General features: G+C 40.7%; 2 protein-coding genes across 2 annotated transcripts; one reads left to right on the top strand and one right to left on the bottom strand.

Annotated features, from left to right (window-relative positions):
• Nucleotides 1-1,907: 1,907 nt before the first annotated feature.
• sfxn2 (sideroflexin 2) lies at nucleotides 1,908-11,938 on the bottom strand. Its single transcript, XM_030400477.1, has 13 exons — nucleotides 11,747-11,938; nucleotides 11,444-11,560; nucleotides 8,160-8,403; nucleotides 7,903-8,073; nucleotides 7,722-7,820; nucleotides 7,471-7,546; nucleotides 5,867-5,952; nucleotides 4,503-4,563; nucleotides 4,349-4,415; nucleotides 4,214-4,263; nucleotides 4,083-4,132; nucleotides 3,936-3,983; nucleotides 1,908-2,700 (listed from the first exon to the last, which is right to left on the bottom strand). The coding sequence occupies exons 3-13, from the start codon at nucleotides 8,312-8,314 to the stop codon at nucleotides 2,601-2,603; spliced, it is 963 nt and encodes a 320-aa protein (XP_030256337.1). The 5' UTR covers nucleotides 8,315-8,403; nucleotides 11,444-11,560; nucleotides 11,747-11,938; the 3' UTR covers nucleotides 1,908-2,600.
• A 347-nt stretch (nucleotides 11,939-12,285) lies between these two features.
• On the top strand, nucleotides 12,286-15,243 carry arl3b (ADP ribosylation factor like GTPase 3b). Its single transcript, XM_030400487.1, has 6 exons — nucleotides 12,286-12,426; nucleotides 12,939-13,082; nucleotides 13,223-13,339; nucleotides 13,439-13,489; nucleotides 13,908-14,093; nucleotides 14,183-15,243. Exons 1-6 carry the CDS (start codon nucleotides 12,424-12,426, stop codon nucleotides 14,228-14,230), a joined length of 549 nt encoding a protein of 182 aa, XP_030256347.1. The 5' UTR covers nucleotides 12,286-12,423; the 3' UTR covers nucleotides 14,231-15,243.
• The last annotated feature ends 3,325 nt before the right edge of the window (nucleotides 15,244-18,568 follow it).

The raw sequence follows: 18,568 nt of genomic DNA on the forward strand, positions 1-18,568 counted from the left end.
TACTTTTTTATCTCATATTTATGACTTTTTTTCTCATAATATGACGTTTTATCTCATAATTGTGATTATTTATCTGATAATTATGACGTTCTATCTCATATTTATGTCTTTTTGTCTCATAATTGTGATTATTTATCTAATAATTCTGACTTCTTGTCTCATAATTGTGACTATTTATCTCATAATTCTGACTTTTTGTTTCATAATTGTGGCTTTTATCTCATAATTCTGACTTTTTGTTTCATAATTATGGTTTTTATCTCATAATAATGACGTTTTTCCTCTCATCACAGTCTTTCTTTCACTGGTGGACATCAGCCTCTGTACTTCCACAAATAATACTCAAGTAAAAGTCTTGAAAGTTGATATTAAATGTACTAAAGCATCAAAAGTTAATAATATATTGAATATATTTACATGTAGGTAGTACAGGTGGACGATTATTGGATCCAGTACTCAGCAATTTTGTTATTACCGGAATTAATGTTTTCAGATTAGATTGATAATAACAAATTCATCAATTTCAAAATGTGCTATTTTGGCTCTGGCACAGCTTGTACACTTGTGGTGGAGTATTTTCCCAGCTTGGTACTTTTTCCTTAAGTAATTCATCTGAATGTTTCTACAGTGAAACCACTTAATTGTGCAACTGAAGCAATGCAACAGTCCTTCATAAACAGTGTGTGTGTAGAAACAGGAAGACAATTGTTTTTGTTGGAAAATTACTGCTTCTGCTTCTGGTCTGACATCCATGTGACTCACATGAAGCTGTTACTGAACATGTCGTGTTGGCTGTTTTTCTTCTTTCTGTCTGCAGAGGTGGATATAAAGTTTACTAGTTTATAAGTACGATTTTAAAGGGTACTTCTACTTCAGTTGAATATTTTATATTGAATGCTTTTATTTCACGACCTGCCTTTGAACTGTACCGCATTCACTAAACGCTGGAGTCAGTGGTTACTTTACAGACTATGATATTAAATTAAAAAACTTTTTGACCTCTTAGAAAAGAGCTGTGTTCCGAGATTTAGTTCCTCCTATATTAGCAGAGCAACCGCTAACTGCTGCTAGCAAGAGCCTGCTATTAGCTCGTTAGCTCTGTTAGCTGTGCATGTAGTGACCCTGACTTGGAGCTCAGAGCACCAGGGAAGTGTTGGTGTTTACGCTGCTAGTACAGGATATGGCTATAAAGTTAGCATGCTAACTTCAGTAGATATCTCTCAATACAATATACAGTATAGACGTCATAACATCAAATTATTCATTGATTTACAATCTGATGAAAATGTTCAATTAAATCTTTACACATTGCAGCTTTAAACTCTCCAGCAGTTTAATGTGATTAACTGTTCAGGACATAAAATTATCCAATATTTCAAAATAAAAGCACAGATTAGAGAAGAGTCTGAAAGAAGATCCACATTTATGCAACAGAGCTTTTTATTTTTTCTTTCTTTCCTCTCCTATCAATCACCTCACGGGCCCTTAAATTAATCTGGTGACCCATTGGAGAAGCCGACCCCTATGTTGGGAACCACTGATATAAGTATTTAATATTAGCTCAACAAGACCAATTAAACAGTAGAGAATACAGAGTGTCAGTCGAACAGAGCACTTCTCAGATGAGCTTGAGCTTTAACTTTTGATATTTGAAGAACATATTGCTGATAATACCTCTGTATCTTTTAATTAAGTTGTCTTTATTAGCAAGTGTACACACTTTTACTTGACATTGACAGGGTATTTTCAGAATTGTTGCATTGGCATTTAAAATAAAGGAATACATGGGAAAATTAAGGATCTGAGTACATTTCCCACCACTGTCTATCTGCTGGGACAATCTCTTCATCCAAATAATACATTTGATCACAAACAGACATACAAACAAACACTGCAGGACACTGAACTTCAAATATTTGTATCCTTTTATTCCAGCTTATACTGAGGATTTGTGGCACAAGTCTGAGTTTACACAGTGACATGATCCAACTGGTAAACCTCAGATAAATCATTCCAACAAGTCGTTAATACATCTACCTCTGTTCTGGCAGAAGAGGGCAGCATCCTCCATCTTTAACTCACAGCATCCACACCACACTCTATGTTAACCCATGCAGAGAACTACTTTATGGTTTCACAGTAAATCCAAAATTGGTTTAAAAGAAAGAAAAAAAGAAAAGGGAAATCCAGCAGTGTTGTTGCTCCTGCCACTTTGGAGAAAGGCACAGATCGTAAGGGAAGTTTGGCAAGACACAGTAAGAGCGTTTTCCAACATTGAGACGAACGACAGCCAAAGAAAACAGCTACATGAAGGACAAACTAACAAGAGTTTTAATCTGTTCCTGAGATGAGATCATTTGGTTTCTCAACAGGAGTACACAGTGCCCCTTTAATCTGTTCAACGCAAGGAAACAGGACCCAAAGAAACAGAACTACATTTAAAAAGTGACACGATTGATCAACCCCCCACCGATAAGCACTGATCTGAAGATGACGAAGGCATAAGAGAACGTTGTTATGACTAATGATTAGAACATGAAGACACATTACATAACCAAAAATGTATTCAGGCTCGTCAGTCGAACAGATAATCGGCCCTCTTAGAGGCCTTTGTTGAAGTAAACACGTTGTATAGTGTCTCCATACTGAGACCTGATGGAGTCTCGCAGCTCGGGCTCCAGCTTGGACACAGCCATGGAGCTGTGAGAGAGGGAGAGGAGGAGAAGAGAAAGACAAGAAGAACATGGTCAGAGTGTACTTTGTTTGATTAAACAAGCCAACGCTGGTTTGTTTGCTTATGCAGAATGCCTCAGACTAAACAGATGGTGGGAAACACTAATGAGCCGGAGAGACTGTGTCCATGAAAAAGGAACTAAATCTATAATGGTGGACAAGAACATTTACGACAACCTTTAAAGGTCTAGTTTTGTCGGTGGTAGTGTTGAATTGTGGGTAATGTAGGCAACTTGGGGTCTCATGTTAGAACTTTCAGGTCTGAAATCGTATCTTAACTCATTTGAGGATGTTATTGATGGTTTTTGGTATAACAGAAATATGTTTCCTAACCACATTCTTAACTTGGATGTTATGATAGGACTTTACAGAACAATGGAATAATTTCCAAGTTAGGATGGTATAAAATGGCAGCACCACTGTTGTTAAGTCTGTGTGGCAAGGACACTAAAGATGAGGAACTATATGAGCAATTAAATATAATAATACCATAGCTGTTGGAGAAGCTAACACTGATTTATGACCATTGAAGAAGCTAACATTGATGTTAGCCTGTTGGAGAAGCTAACACTGATATTAGCCTGCTGGAGAAGCTAACAGTGACGTTAGTTTGCTGAAGACTTTAATTCTGGTTTTAGCGGGTTGGAGATGCTAATATTGATCTTTGCCAGTTGGGGAAGCTAATATCAATATTAGCAAGTTGGACAAGCTAATATCAATGTTAGCATGTTGAAGAAGCTAATATCAATGTTAGCATGTTGGAGAAGTTAATATCAATGTTAGCATGTTGGAAAAGCTAATATCAATGTTAGACTGTTGAAGAAGCTAATATCAATGTTAGCATGTTGGAGAAGCTAATATCAATGTTAGCATGTTGAAGAAGCTAATATCAATGTTAGCCTGATGGAGAAGCTAACACTGATTTGAGCTAACAGTGACCACAGCCATGAGATAAGGAATCGCGTCTGTGATAGAAAGTTATGATTTTTCCCATCTCTGAATCTTAAGATGGGATAAGCAGTTCTGTAGTTCTGTAATCGGGCCCCAGGTTTCCACAAAGAAGGACAGTGTGTGAAATTAACATTTCTTTCTGGTTCTGCTGCATCAACTTTGATCATTAAAACTGTCCATCATGAGCCCAAAAGTGTTAACCGAGTCCAAATCTAACTCTTTTAAGTCTGCAACTGAAACAGGTGTGTTACCATCTCTGTGGGAACAGGGAGCAGGCTGCGGGCACCATGAAGATCAAACTGTAAAAACGAGAGAACAGAATGAGCAAAAGTTAAGTTCTTTTCCCACGATGAAACACTCGGCTGAACATTAAAGTCTCTGTGACGCTCTCTACTTACAACCCTCCCACCAGCATCACTTGAATGGGTCCGTGGAGAAACGTGATTCTCTGTGAAAACACAAGACAAAGCTTGAAGAACAGATGCTCACTTTCATGTTTGGGGACGGTAAATGAAGGGAAAAGTCTGACCTGCATGAACTTGTATTTTTCCAGCCTCTGCATGATGATAGGGAGGATGACTGACGGAAGAGAGGAAAAAAAAAGGAGACATCAAGAGGAAGAAGAGGATAACGTGAAGAACTGACTCGGTATAAATTTACATACTCATTCCTGGAGCAGCCATGGTGATCCGAGAGACGACCACCTGAGTGATGCCTTTTGCGGCTGCTTTCTACAGGAGGGATACAACGCGAGTTCAGATCATTTATAGACAGTAAAGTCAAGCTGTTGTGCTATTTCTCTTTTCTAGAGCGCTGACCGTAGATTGACCCAGCTTGTTGCCGTTTTCGTCTGTCACAGCGATGCCATTCAGGATTTCCCTGAGAAAACATGAAAGACAAAGTGAACGTGAAGTGAAACTCGATGTAAATCATTGTGGTTTTCACGCCATCCACTTAGGCGTCAACAATCTGTTACTCCGTGAGAACCTTGACGTCTCCAGGGTGAAGTGTAATTGCTCCAAAAAACAAACAAAAAACAACTTCACTAAAGGTAAAAAGAAAAATCCTTCACGAGGCCGACAGAGTGCTGCGTTCATCAACTCTTAACGTCTGATTTAAGAGTAGAAACAACAATAAACTACATTTCTGGTATTAGTTAGCGATATCTGCTACAATTATCGTGTCATATCGCTAAGCTACAACCCTCTCTGTTGAGCTGTGTGATGAAAATATACCAGCTTGTGGTGTACAGACGATTGTCTCCCTCCTCCTATCATCTGCTTCCTGTTGTTGTTGAGATATAACATGTATTTGACATACGTGTTAATTCCGTCAATGAAAACTATGATGAAAAATGTCCGTCAACACCCTTATTTCATCCCTAACACGAGGCGATAATGAGCTAAAAATACATCTTTGATAATTAACACATGCGTCTATCCGTCAGAATAAAATCAACACATCCCGGTCATTGATTGAAGCGTGCCCACGAGTCGTCACGAGTCCCCCAGGTGATGCTCCCACAAACCGAAGAAAGACTAGATTTGTAGATACACTTTATTTTTTAAGTTGGCAAAAAGGAAAAGACAGTGCAGTAACGGGAGGCAGAGAGACGCCCCGTGGCTACAGATTAAGTGTGGAGAAAGCAAACAACCTGAGAAGACAGCTGAAGTCTTTCCGCCTGCTACTAGTGCCGCGGTGAGAACTACAAAGTATTAAAATGACTAAAATGTGCTTAAAACTAAACAGTAAAGGAGATCTAATCTAGAAATCTCAAATAGCTGCAATCCCCAGAGCCGTGCCGCTAACATGGCTAACTTTTCTTTATTTTACTCTTTCTTGAGTTGTTGTATTTATATCTGGCCTTCACACATCACCGGTTCTCTGAGATTACAGCCTTGACAAACAAGCATGAATCACTTCCTTACCATTTCTTCCCTTGTTATTGGAACATTTACAAGTGTTTTCTTTACTTTATACTTTGCGTTTTATTGCTCCTGGTCAGCTTTGTGCTCTAGAAATAAACCTGACTTCTCATCCCTTTTTCTGCGTAGGATTTTTTTCAGAGTGCATCGCTTGGATTTCAGCAAACATGACCGTTAAATTCCGCACAATAGAGCGACACACTCGCCCACACATACATGTTATTAGGGAATGAAAACAGTCACACAGCGGGACTCACTGTTGCCTCATCATAGGAATGTTAACACAGTTGGCTGATGCCACGGCTGCGAACGGAACCCAGCGAGCGACGAGGGGAGGAGCTTTCTGCAGGAGGAAAAAGAAACACAAAAAGGGTTTAAAGATGTAACCAGTGGCTCCAGTTTGAATAAACAGACAGCCGACCACTTAAGTTTAAAACCCTTGATAAGAGACTGCTATTACTCCCAAACAGACCATATTAACAGCGTGTCACATCTGTGAAAACACACGATGTCTAATCAGTTCCAGGACTCTGGTATCGATGGTGGCGGCTTGTTCACACAAGATTGTTAAAGTTATCAGAAATTTTGACTTCCTGAGGAAAAGTCTACTAATGATCATGACTTTTAACACACTTCTACTAGACAATCACAAACAATGACAGTGTTTAAGTAATCCAGGTATTTGAATTTTTTTACAGATGCCAGTTTGTGAACAGATGAGTCAAACATCTATATATCTGATCTATCTAATAAGATTTACTCTATTTTGGTTGTGATGGATGCTGCTTGTGGCACAGCAGCAGCAGTAACACAGTAAAAATACTCTGTGACAAAATGTAGTTGAAGTAACAAAGTCCCCATTTTGCAGATGATTTAAAAAGGTGCAGTACGTAGTTTTGGGGAAGAATTTTTAATCAGACAAGACAGATCTTCAGTTACTGATTTGTTTACGCCAAAATAAACAAACTGTCTCTGTTTTTCATGATTAAACATGCTGATCTTGAAGGATAAGGTAATCTTATCTTATATGTGGCGGACCCTGCCACCTTTCTAGCTTCAAACAGTGTTCTGGGGACCTTATTTGCCTCTGTGAACATCTCGTTATGGAACAGATCAATAGTTTATATTATCACCTAATTAATATTGTAAATATCCAAATTAAGCATTTGAATTCCTTCTCCAAAACTACGTAGTGCCCCTTTAAACTACTTTATATAAAGCTGGGTTGCTTTTGAATTTCACCAGGATCAATTCGACTTTATACTTATATTAACACATCATAATTCATCATTTTATTACATATCTTGTAAAACGACTATAGATCGGCAAAGTTACTAAACATGTTAAATAAATGCACTTGAGTAAAAAGTACAATATTTGCCTTATCACAGTGTTTGAGTATTTTCCATCGCTGAGCAGCTTTTAGTCCTACTTTAATTTTCGATCATCTCCAGTTAACGAGTAAATATTTACACGAATGATTTCAGGCCGTAGCAACAGTCACATCCTGAGAGTGAAGAGTGGTTACGTTCCAAAATACGAGATTGTAATCGTACGTTATATCTATTGTATGGTGTCGAAATTGAACAAGTCGTCTGTAACCCGATCTCCTGATAAGAAAAACTGCACGATGCAGTTCAAAGCGTCGCCGTTATGTTCAAAACCCACAATTCATTTGGTCCAGATAATGTTTTTAAGGTTGCTCTACTCGGTGCAGCTGACATGAGACGCTTGAAACACGCCTGACTGATTAATCTTTCGGGATTATCCAGACGACTTTGGAGACAAACTCGGCACTCATTACCGACACAAAAAGCTCTCAGTCAGTGGTGAACAGATAACAGTCCGTGTGTGTTTGTACCTTTGTGTAGAGGTTGAGTCCGACTGCTGTTGCCAGCGCTGTGCTGGTTGCCGTAACGTAGGCGACTCCAATCTGCCTGAGAGAGCCAGTAAAAGACGCCTCAATCTGTTAAAGCTTTGCATCGCTCAGAAAGACGAGACTTTTGCAGTAATGTGAGAAAAAGGCAGCGGGTTTAAAAGCTGATGTGGAGGTCACAATACGACAGGATTACAGACTTCCACTGAAAGCTTTAATGTATTCTGGATTCTTACTTGGGCGTGATGGGGGAGGCAGCGTTACGGTTTGTGTAGTTGACCAGAGCGTTGAAGGATTGATTCACCCACTGCCAGAACACCACAGCAGGAACTGTCCTACAAACAGACAGTTATGAAACCTCTAAAAAAAGCCTCCTGTGTGGCTCAAACGTCGCTCGCTCTGTTTGCTCTTCGGTACCTGTAGAACTGCAGCATGCAGCCGGTGATGGCCATGCCTCCGGGGACCTGGAAGGACATGCGGCCGATCAGGTTCATGCGGTCTCCTGTGTCTGGGTGGAAGGCCGAGTCGTACAGCTTCTTAGCGTAGTGGAGCTGCTCCTCCGTGGTGCCGGGAGGGAGGGATCCCGCCCTGCAGAACACCAGAACACACATATTGAACACACCAATAAAGCATTTCTTTCAGTTTACAATCAGCTCCAGTGTGCGTCTTCTCACCTGCAGCTTTCTACTAAAGCTTTGGCCTCATCCAGACGCGAGTCAGGTAAAAGTGCCGTTCGACAGTCTGTGATGTTGAAGAAGTGTTTCAGTCGGCCCATGAACGTCGTCTGATCCCATCGCGGTGCATCGATGTCGAATGAGCTGGAAGCCATGGTGGTTTGTAAAAAAAAAAGCAGTCCCAACTTAATGCATTAAAAAGTTCCAAGCGCGCAGATGTTCACTCAGCAGCTGCAGCCGAAACCTGAAGAAAGGAAAGAAAAGAAAGGAATAATGATGAAATCAGCTGAAAATGTTCGGTTTAAAATAAAGTAATGAGAACCGACTGATCCGGCTTGAGCAAAAACATTTACTGATAGTTAAAGCTTGTTAAATGCGTGTTTCTTGTCAGTTCAACACAACCTTTATCATGTTTGTTGTCAAACCAGCCCGGCCTGGTCTGAACTGATTAACATTTACAGACTTTTTTCTTCGGTTCAGTGGGTCAGGCTGATCTACCTTTGAACTCCCATTCCCACAGGGTCGTCTCAGTTCATCCGACAGAAAATGTAACTAATTCAACTATTTTAGTTAATTCCAGCTTTTGAAACGTGAGGACTTGTTGCCTTTCTGTATTACATTATTGTAACCTGAATATCTTTGTGTTTTAGACCGCTGATCGAACGAAACAAGACTTCTGTATCTGTCATCTTGTGGGTTAGGAAACTATTAATGGGACATTTTTGAAACCAAACACAAGTTTTTGACATGAAGGATCCCATTAAGCCATAACTTGTCCTTCTTCTTATAAAGCTGTGGTGGTTAGAGTACCTGTAGGTAAGTGAAAAAGGCAACTAGAGCTGGAACAGTAAAATTATTTATCAGTGAGTCAACAGAACTTATTCAAATTTCTGGCACCACAAAACCTGAAGGCACAAGTTTAAGCGATTTTTAAGCTATGATGCCAAACAAATCTCTGGTTCTTGCCTCTTAAATATCAAATATTAAGTGATTTTTTGTCTTCAAAGATTGTAAGTGAAGATTCTTTGGGTTTTCATTGGTCCAAACATTCTGATTAGGAAGAAGTTTAGCTCTGAGGCTAAATTCACGTTTTTCTTTACACATTTTCTAGATAAAACCATCAAGAAAATAATAACAACAGTGAAATCCGTTACATGCAATCATGTCGGTACTGAACCCTGTAAAGTCAGGTGTGTAACGGTTCACTCAGTCTTGTGAAGGCGCTCCTTGAGATACTGTTGTTCTCAATGCTCCTCACCAGTGTTTTCAAAGATATCACCACATTTACTCATGTTTACTCATGTTTTTACAATGTAATTACACCAACATGAGCTGCATTTTTTCACTCACATTCACCGCTGTAGTGCAAACATCGCCCCAACTCGTCCAGAGGCAAATTAACTTGGAGGCAGTCGGGCTAAAGACACGACACACAAGCCTCGTTGTATTACTCTTTTAATTTTATGGATTGAATGTTTCCCTGTGGTATCCAAAATGGAGTTGCATATAGATATTTCTCTAGAGTACTGTATCGTGACGACACTTTTCCAGCTGGAGTTGCAGTTTTTCGGCCTCCTCCCTCGCTGCTGCTCTCGCCGTCTGCCTTTAGCGGGTGCCCTTGGGCTCAAACCCCACACAGCCCTGAACAAACACAAACTCTCGCTCCTCTCTAAAAATTCTCGAGGGCCAAACTTTCTCTAGAAATCATTGACCACATCCTGCTAAATGGTACCACAGGTTGTCATTTGGGGTTTTCGCACTTTCAGCATTTTGCTTGATATCAACCAATCGGCAGAACCTGCTGACTTCAGCCCAAACGATCCAAGCATCCCTCCGTGCATCTTCATCATTACATTGCTAATTATTTACTGTAGGTAAACCTGCCCTACATGGTGTAATCTTTCATCAGTTTCGTAAGGGCACACGAGGAGAGGAGTGTGTCAGTGCTCAATCTGGCTGGAACTGGATTGTTTCTGGTTTGTTTAAAGTAGAGTGAAGGCCTGCAGAACCTTGTCGGGAAAGCTAAACATGAGCGAGACGTCACTGTGGCCCTACACACCCTGACATATCACAAACACTGGAACTGGCTTCATAGGATGAAAATGTTGACCCCTGTAGGAAAACCAGGACTTTTAAGATACACTGTGTGTAATTTTAGGACAGATTTTGAAAAATTTTTGATCAATTGTTTAGTATATATATATATAATGTCTGAAAATAGTGAAAAGCCCAAGATTGCAGCTGCAAACTTGCTCCTCATGTCCAAACAACCCCCTAAAATCAAAAGAGATTCTGTTTAGAATGATTAAAAACAGACGAAAGAAGCAAATCCTCACGTTTTGAGAGGACGCAGATGTTTGGCGTTCTTGCTTAAACCAAAAAAAAAATCAATCAAATAACTTGTTGGAAGCAAAAACACCAAAAAAGAATCACTGGTTACAGCTCCTGCATGTGGAATGTGTTGCATTTCTTCATCTCCTATGACATTTAACTGAATATCTGCGTCTTAGTCGACTGGTTGATAACTGGCAGGTATTTTGACTAACTGCTTCAAGCAAAAATGGCTAACATTCTTTGGTTTGAGCATCTGACACGTGAGGAGTTCCATTTTTTTCCTTTAACACGGAGCTCAGGAAACTGAATGTTTTTTTTTTTTCAATGTACTGTAACCTTTTATGGATTAAAAGTGATTAATTGAGAAACAAGTCAACTAGTTTGGAGTTAGTTAACAGTTTGTATTAACCTGACACGATACATCTGTTAATAATCGTGACAATAACTGTTAGTTGCAGCCATACAGGTGAGGTAAGGCAGAGTTCAGGCACAGGTTTAAGAAGACATGAACAAAGGCCTGAAAATGGATGATAACTGGAGGACTTTTGAGAATCTCCGCCAGAGGCTTGACAAACTGGATCTGCAGCTCAGAGCAGCACAGACAACATCTGAGTACATCTGGATGACTATGACCTGAGCAGTTAACACGAGGATCTCACCTGTTTTAAGCTCATGCGTGCAGAAAATGAGTGCAATTACATATACAGTTCCTCTAACAGACACACAAAGTGGACGTGAGGGCAGAGTGGGGTCTTGTGTTCAGTCCACCGAGCAAACTGCTGAGAAAACAGTGCGAACATGTCAGTCGGAGCTCGGAGTGATGCAACTCAGCACCCGAGTTAGCCAGCTGTGTTTGACTTCTGCAACGAGCACGGAAAGAGGAAACGAGCGCCGAGCAGAAGCACCGACACACGAGCTGCATTTCAAAGTGTTAAAAACATGATACATACCTTTCAGAGACCCCTCAGCCGCCCTACAGAGCGACCTGTCAGGTAATCAAATATGCTCTTGTGGCATAGTAGAGACACGTGGCATGACGTCCTCCAATCACAAACTGGGGCAGCTCCCTACGTAAAAACCGGCGAAAACCAAACGTGACCCTTCATTATTTTTGAATGAATAAAACGGACACAATGAAAACACAAGTTTGAGATGCTGGCTGGATTTAACTAACGCTTAAGTTTAACGTTAACGTTACGTCTAACTTCACCTTAACTTAAGCTAACTGTTATGCTAATTAGCAAGCTAATTACCTCTATGTGACGGATTTGTTCTGCCTCTCGAGGAGAATTGGTGTGTGGGAACTTATTGTAAAGTCTCTGGGCAAGAACCATCCACAAGATAAAACATGTGGTGCACCTATTTGACTACATTTGAAACGTGTACCAGGCTAGCAGGCAGCTAACTAGCTAAGCTAAACTCGCCCCCATACTTATTTTTGCTGCATTCTAGTTTATATCGGAGGTCAGGATTTCCTAGATGCGATTTCGGTACACAATGCATATGTCTACAAAAATGGTGTCTAACCGGAACAACATCTTGCATAGTATCTTTAGCAAGTATACACACAATTAAACCCTCTGCAATGCAGCCGCGTCTCATAAATAAACGAAATAAAAAAAGCAAACGACACATAAGAGAACAGACATCTTTATGTTATGGCACTTTAATTCCAAAAAATTTGTATCTATTAATTTTTATTCACAAATATAGCCCTGTACAACTGCTTTCCGAATTTAAATAAGGATCTCCGATTTTAGAAAGCTTGCCATTTCAGTTTTTCTAGTAGGAATATGTAAATGTTCGAGTTCTGAATCTTGGTCCTGAACGCAGCATTAGGTTTGTGCTCGGAGTTTGGTGCGTAGCTGTGCGTCTGACGTCACTCCCCTTAGTAACCCTCGGCGGCGTCTCCAGGAGCGAAGGCAACAAGATGGTGAGTTGAATTTATCGTAATAATTAGCTATTAAACGTGAACTTCAAACTAAAAACGTGGAAATATTCACATTAAGTAGCACCCTCGTGGATACAGATGTGCTTTAATGGCTGCCGCTGTCTAACTTGCCGAGAAAAACCTCCAACTGCAAAATCTGCCTTGTTGCTTCGTTTCAGTTATCTGGGGAGATTAGCTTAGCACGTTAGCTGCGTTTTAGCCCCTATTTGCGTGCCGTTAAGTAGCCCTGCGTGGATTCAACTACAGAAAAACAAAGATGATGTGACAAACTACTCTCAGCAGGACCTATTTTTGTCTCATTATATCCGTACCGTTAGGAGAGCGCTCACTCATCATCTTAAAAACGCACTTCCACGGCCTGTAAGTGAGGAGTGAATGGAAGTAAGGAGATGCATTTCCACAATGGTGGCCAGCTGCAGCAGTGCTCCCCCTGTCCCCTTGAAAAAGTAACGTTTATCATCACACGGCTGATCTCTCTGACTGTTTTGTTGCAGGGATTGCTGTCTATCCTGCGCAAGCTAAAGAGCACACCAGACCAGGAGGTGAGGATACTGCTGCTGGGTCTGGACAACGGAGGGAAGACCACCTTGCTAAAGCAGCTGGCATCTGAGGACATCAGCCATATCACCCCCACACAGGTACTGAGGAGAGTTTCACACTCACACCACCTGTTGCAGACACGACACAACGAGGATGAGCTGCCTGGCTCCTTGGCAGATTTTGATTTGTTTTCTGCTTGCATTTATCTAACCCATTTGATGTTTCGTGTTCACTAAAGGGATTCAACATCAAGAGCGTCCAGTCTCAGGGTTTTAAACTGAACGTTTGGGACATTGGAGGCCAGAGGAAGATCAGGCCGTACTGGAGAAACTACTTCGAAAACACAGATGTGCTGGTGAGCGGAGCACAGAAAAGAAGCAGTTTTGATTCCAGTAATCGATGGATGAAATCACTGCTGCACATGCTAACCACGAGAACCTCCATTTTGTTTCAGATTTATGTCATCGACAGCGCTGACAGGAAGAGATTTGAGGAAACGGGTCAGGTATGTACAAAACGTTTTGTGTCAGTGTGTCGCTTATTTTCTCGATTAATCATTTGTAACTGAATATGTCGCAAAAAAATGAAAGGCATCTTCTAATAATGACTTGGTATGTTAGACTGACCTTAAAACATCCTGAAAAATAATCACTTTCACTGTATGGCACGTCTGTGAACTTCACAAGCAACTGCAGCAGCTGATTTGACAAAGTAGGTCACTTAAAAGACCTGTTTCATAGCAGCTTCCATAGGAGAGCGTGAGATGAGGGGTATTTTGCTTGTTGCAATCTGCAGCCTCTCCACTAGATGCCACTAAATACTCGAAACTGGACCTTTAATAATCACAAGAGACCGTTTTATGACCATGAAGCAGTGTGTGTGTGTGTTGATGTTTAATGAACAGATTTTTGTGTGTGTTGCAGGAGCTCGCTGAGTTGTTGGATGAAGAGAAGCTGAGCGGCGTCCCTGTGCTGATCTTTGCGAACAAGCAGGACCTGCTGACGGCCGCCCCGGCCTCCGAGATCGCCGAGGGTCTCAACCTGCACACCATCCGGGATCGCATGTGGCAGATCCAGTCCTGCTCCGCCCTCACTGGCGAGGGGATTCAGGTGAGCGTACCAGCCGAGCGTTTTTCTTCTTTTTTTCCTTTCATTCTTCTCTTCTTCTCACCATTTCTGTCTCGTAAATACTCTTCCAGGAGGGCATGAATTGGGTCTGCAAGAGCGTCAACTCCAAGAAGAAATAGCTTGGCTTCTAGTCTTCTACCACTCAGGAGGATGAGCAGCAGCACACATACACTGACACACATTGCACCCTCCTGAGCCTTAATACGATGGGATATACCTGTGAATGTAAACACACTACTAATCCATCATGGACTTGGAGTTTTTAACCCCCCCCTGCGTTTCTGTATCGCTGAGTTTAACTAATCTCAACACATTTTTCTACGTCGGCCCTCTGAGAAGAGGAGGGAGGTTCGACTTCAAAGGGAACCCGTGCCAGGATATCAACCCCCTCCAGCCGGACTACCCACGTCACCATCACCGCCCCAGCCAATCCCAGCAGCTACCGTCCTGGGCCCGTCACGGCCTCAAACATTCCCATTAAACTGCTGTCTTTTATTGGAATTCCAGCTCGTTCTTTAAACTCTTTTTCTCCGTCTCATATTCTTACCGGTTCATATGTGTTTGTTTTTTTTTTTATTTCATCATTCCACTGTTGCTGTAAGCGCTTTTCCTGCTATGGTTCTGTTTGAAGTGAGGTATATTTTTGTAATTGTTTTATTTATGGTGAAGTAGAGTGTAGAGTGCTTTCAAACAACAGCTGGTGTGGCGTGTGTGTGTGTGTGTGTGATTCCAAGGATGTTGGAGGATCCGACTCTCCCCACTGAAGAATAAAACTGTACATGTTAATATGTATAAAAACAGATGGAATTAAACGGTGAAGAGGAACTACATTTTTTTGGATCAAATGTAAATAGCTGGGCCCTGTGTTCATATGTTACGTTATGCGCATGTTATAGAGTATAAGTCACGCTGCTGCTGTACTCTGTAGTCTATAATGTTTGCATATCTGATGTATGCTGGCAGATTTTTAATAGAGGTATACGTACTGTACGTCCCAATGCATTTCTCTGTGCTCTCTGGGTTAGTGAGGGAGTTCACCCCTTAAAGGCATTTCCTTTTGATATTCTTGAATGTAATCTGTCCAGAACTGAAGGTACTGTATGTGAATTAAAAAAAAAGATAAAATCATGAATCCGGTGTCTTTCTGGCTTTTGGGTTCGCTGGGATCACGCAGGGACAGGGTAATCCTATCAGACTGTGTTGGTCACACACCCGTGGCAGGTGGAGTCAGCTGTTCGTGACACCAGCCGAGCATGTGGCGGTGGAGAAGCCCTTGTGGGAGACAGCAGCGCTATTGAATTATAAAAAGCATTGAATGGAGTGTGAAAACAAAGCTCCTTTGAAGAGCGCTCTGAAGTGTGAGCCATCTTGACTTATTATTTCAACACAATTCAAACGTACCTACTCAACAAGGAACATATTGTCTTCATGACAGACGGTCTCAGAAAAGGTACACAAACTTAAAGGTCCATTTCTAATTTTTGCTAGAGCCAGAGAAATACTCAGTTTTAGGGGCCGATAAGGAAATAAAACCTTCTGATACTGATATATTGGCCACTAAGCGCACATCTTTTTGCACTGATCATTCAACTGTGGCTATGAAGAGATGTGTAACAGGATATTTTACAGTTTAATAATAAACTTTACTGGATTAAATGTCTGGGAATTTATTAGTTATGAATCATCCTCAGCATATTTTTCTGCATTTTTAATCTCTAAAATAAAAATAGTCCTCACGTCGGCACATGCACGCCCATGCCAACATGATTTATCAGTTGGGGTGCGATAATTTTAAGGGTAGAGAATAAAATCTGAAAAAAATTTGCATCGCAGTTGTTCCTTATTGTTCTGAATTTTATCTAGTTTTTGCCTTTTTCCTTGTAATACCTTTTTAAGTGGACCTGCTCAGCTAAATTTAGACTGTTTATGAGGTAAATAATAAACCCTCAAGATCAATTATACAGTTTGTTTCCTCTTCAGACACCTAAAATGATTCAAATACGACTTTCTGAGAAGTTAAATGACTCTTTGATTGAAGTGGTCAGAACCTCTCAGACGCTCAGCCTGTGAAACGACGACGCCGCACTTCATATTAAAGGGTCAAAAAGCTTGGAAACCGCTGACTGCTACAGTTTAAACGTTTGACTTCATCATTGAAGATTAGCCTGGGATAATTGATTTGAAGTATTAAAAAGCCAACATCGATTCACCTGTGTTTAACACTTAAGTCCTATTTTTAATGCAGCTCGACTGCTGGAAAGAAACTAAATGTAGATATATAGTTGTCAGACGAGATCTTGCTGCAACACAGAACACGTTGCTGATTTAACAGTAGTGCTTACATCAGAGGGGAACAATAATATAATAAATATATATATAAATGTTGAAGAGTTTAAACCAGCGCTGCTCAATACAATGTTCAGAGAATGGGCACTCACAAGTTTCCTAGATTGAAAGGCAAAGTTTTGTCCTGAAAACAAAGATTGATTTTGCAGCTAAGAGACTGCTTTACAAAAAAAAAGGGAGTGGGTTCAACTAAACCCCTGATTATGACTATAAATAGTGTTATTATTATTGACGGTGCTGTTGTGCTCTCCCCTCTGAGTCATTTATTGTAGGTAAATGGGATATTTCTAGCAGCTGCTGCTCACTCAGTCTCAAATCTGATGTGGTTTGTTCTTGCAGGCAGCAGCTTCAGGCAGGTGGTGCTGTATCCACCTGGTTGGTTGGGTAAGAGGCTGAACAGGGGGGGAAGCTGAACAGACTATCTGGAATGTACAAACCTAATCCCCCCCCTCCAGGGCAGAGAGGGCTGCAGGTACACATGAGACCACCTGCATACCTGTGGCCTGCATGTTCGAGGGGTGTCACGTTAAAGTCGTAGCGTGTTCTGATGGGACTGAAAAAATAAAGTCCCCACAACACTTTAGAATAAAGGTACAGATCGTATACTTATGAATGGCTTTACTAATGATGATGTCAGTGTGACTTTGTGCACTTCGTTCACATTCACTGATATGCCACCAAATTAGCTGAATTCCTCTTATACGAACATTCTTTTCAGGACCTCATGTTTAACCTGATGAATGGATGCATACAATCAGAATGAGTCATGCATCCATTCATGCAACATTTCTGGAACTTCACAGCCGATTGGCGTTGCAGCATTCTCAGAAACAACTGAAGGAGATGGAGTCTTGTTTTAAATCTTAAAAAAACATTACAACCAAAAAAGCATCAAATCGCTCCATACAGCACCCATTAAGTCTCCCGTAGTCCTGAGATTTGGTTAAAAAAGACGTCATCTACATTGCCTTTTAAGCCGAAATCTTCACCGTAGCTACTAAGCTAAAAATATTAGCACACACGCCATCTGAAGTAGATACAAAAGCTTGAGCGCACGTCAAGAGAGCAAATATGGATGTAAATCTCCAGAAATGTTTTATGGACTAAAAAACTTCCCCCACTTTCTATCGGCATGATTGAGAGTGGCCTCTAATGACTGAATTGTCTTTATTGGGTGAACTGTTCCTTTAAGTATTGTAGTGTTATCACAGACAAAAAAACATATTTCAGGGCCTTGAAAGCTTCGATGCATAAAACTCTCAATGGCAATACTTCAGTAATTAGTACGATCTGTAACAGGATTTCTAAGTTGTGGTGTTGGTGCCTGAATACTTCACTGCCTCCATCTTTATGCAGTCACCCCAGGAATCAGACGTCCAGTTCTTTGGTTAATTTGATGCTGTGAGTAATTCCCATGGAGGCACAGTCCAGCTCAGACTGGATTCAGATCTGTGCTGCTTTTGGCTTTTTATCACAGGTTTGTTCGGTTGGACCGTGAGAGCCCCTCGTGAGTGGTGGTCTGATTACCTTCCTGCCCAGTTAGGAGTCGGCTCCGATCCATTTATTGCTTATTCAGGCAAAGCTGCCAGAACATCACATCCACACACCACACAAAGTGTGTTTAGAGCAGGAAGAACACAGAAATACTCCCTGAAATGTAGCTCTGCTTATCGGTTTCTGCTTCCCGAGTTCAACGAGAGGCATCTGTAGTCACATGTACGGAAGCCCTGAGGGGAAAAACATTTAAGAAAACACAACACATTTTAGACAACACAACATTTTAGAAAACACAACACATTTTAGACAACACAGCATTTTAGAAAACACAACAACATTTTAGAAAACACAAAAACTTTTAGACAACACAACATTTTAGACACCACAAAATTTTAGAAAACACAACAACATTTTAGAAAACACAACATTATAGAAAAAAATCTACAACATTATGGAAAACAACAATATTTCAGGAAACAACAATATTTCAGAAGTCACAACAACATTTTGGAAAACACACATTTTCACAAAATGCAACAATATTTCACAAAACACGACATTTTGAAAAATCTATGATCAGACTGTTAATTTTCAGTCAGTACTTATTAACTTGA

Source organism: Sparus aurata, chromosome 20 (assembly GCF_900880675.1).
Source record: "Sparus aurata chromosome 20, fSpaAur1.1, whole genome shotgun sequence".
NCBI classification, from domain to species: domain Eukaryota; kingdom Metazoa; phylum Chordata; class Actinopteri; order Spariformes; family Sparidae; genus Sparus; species Sparus aurata.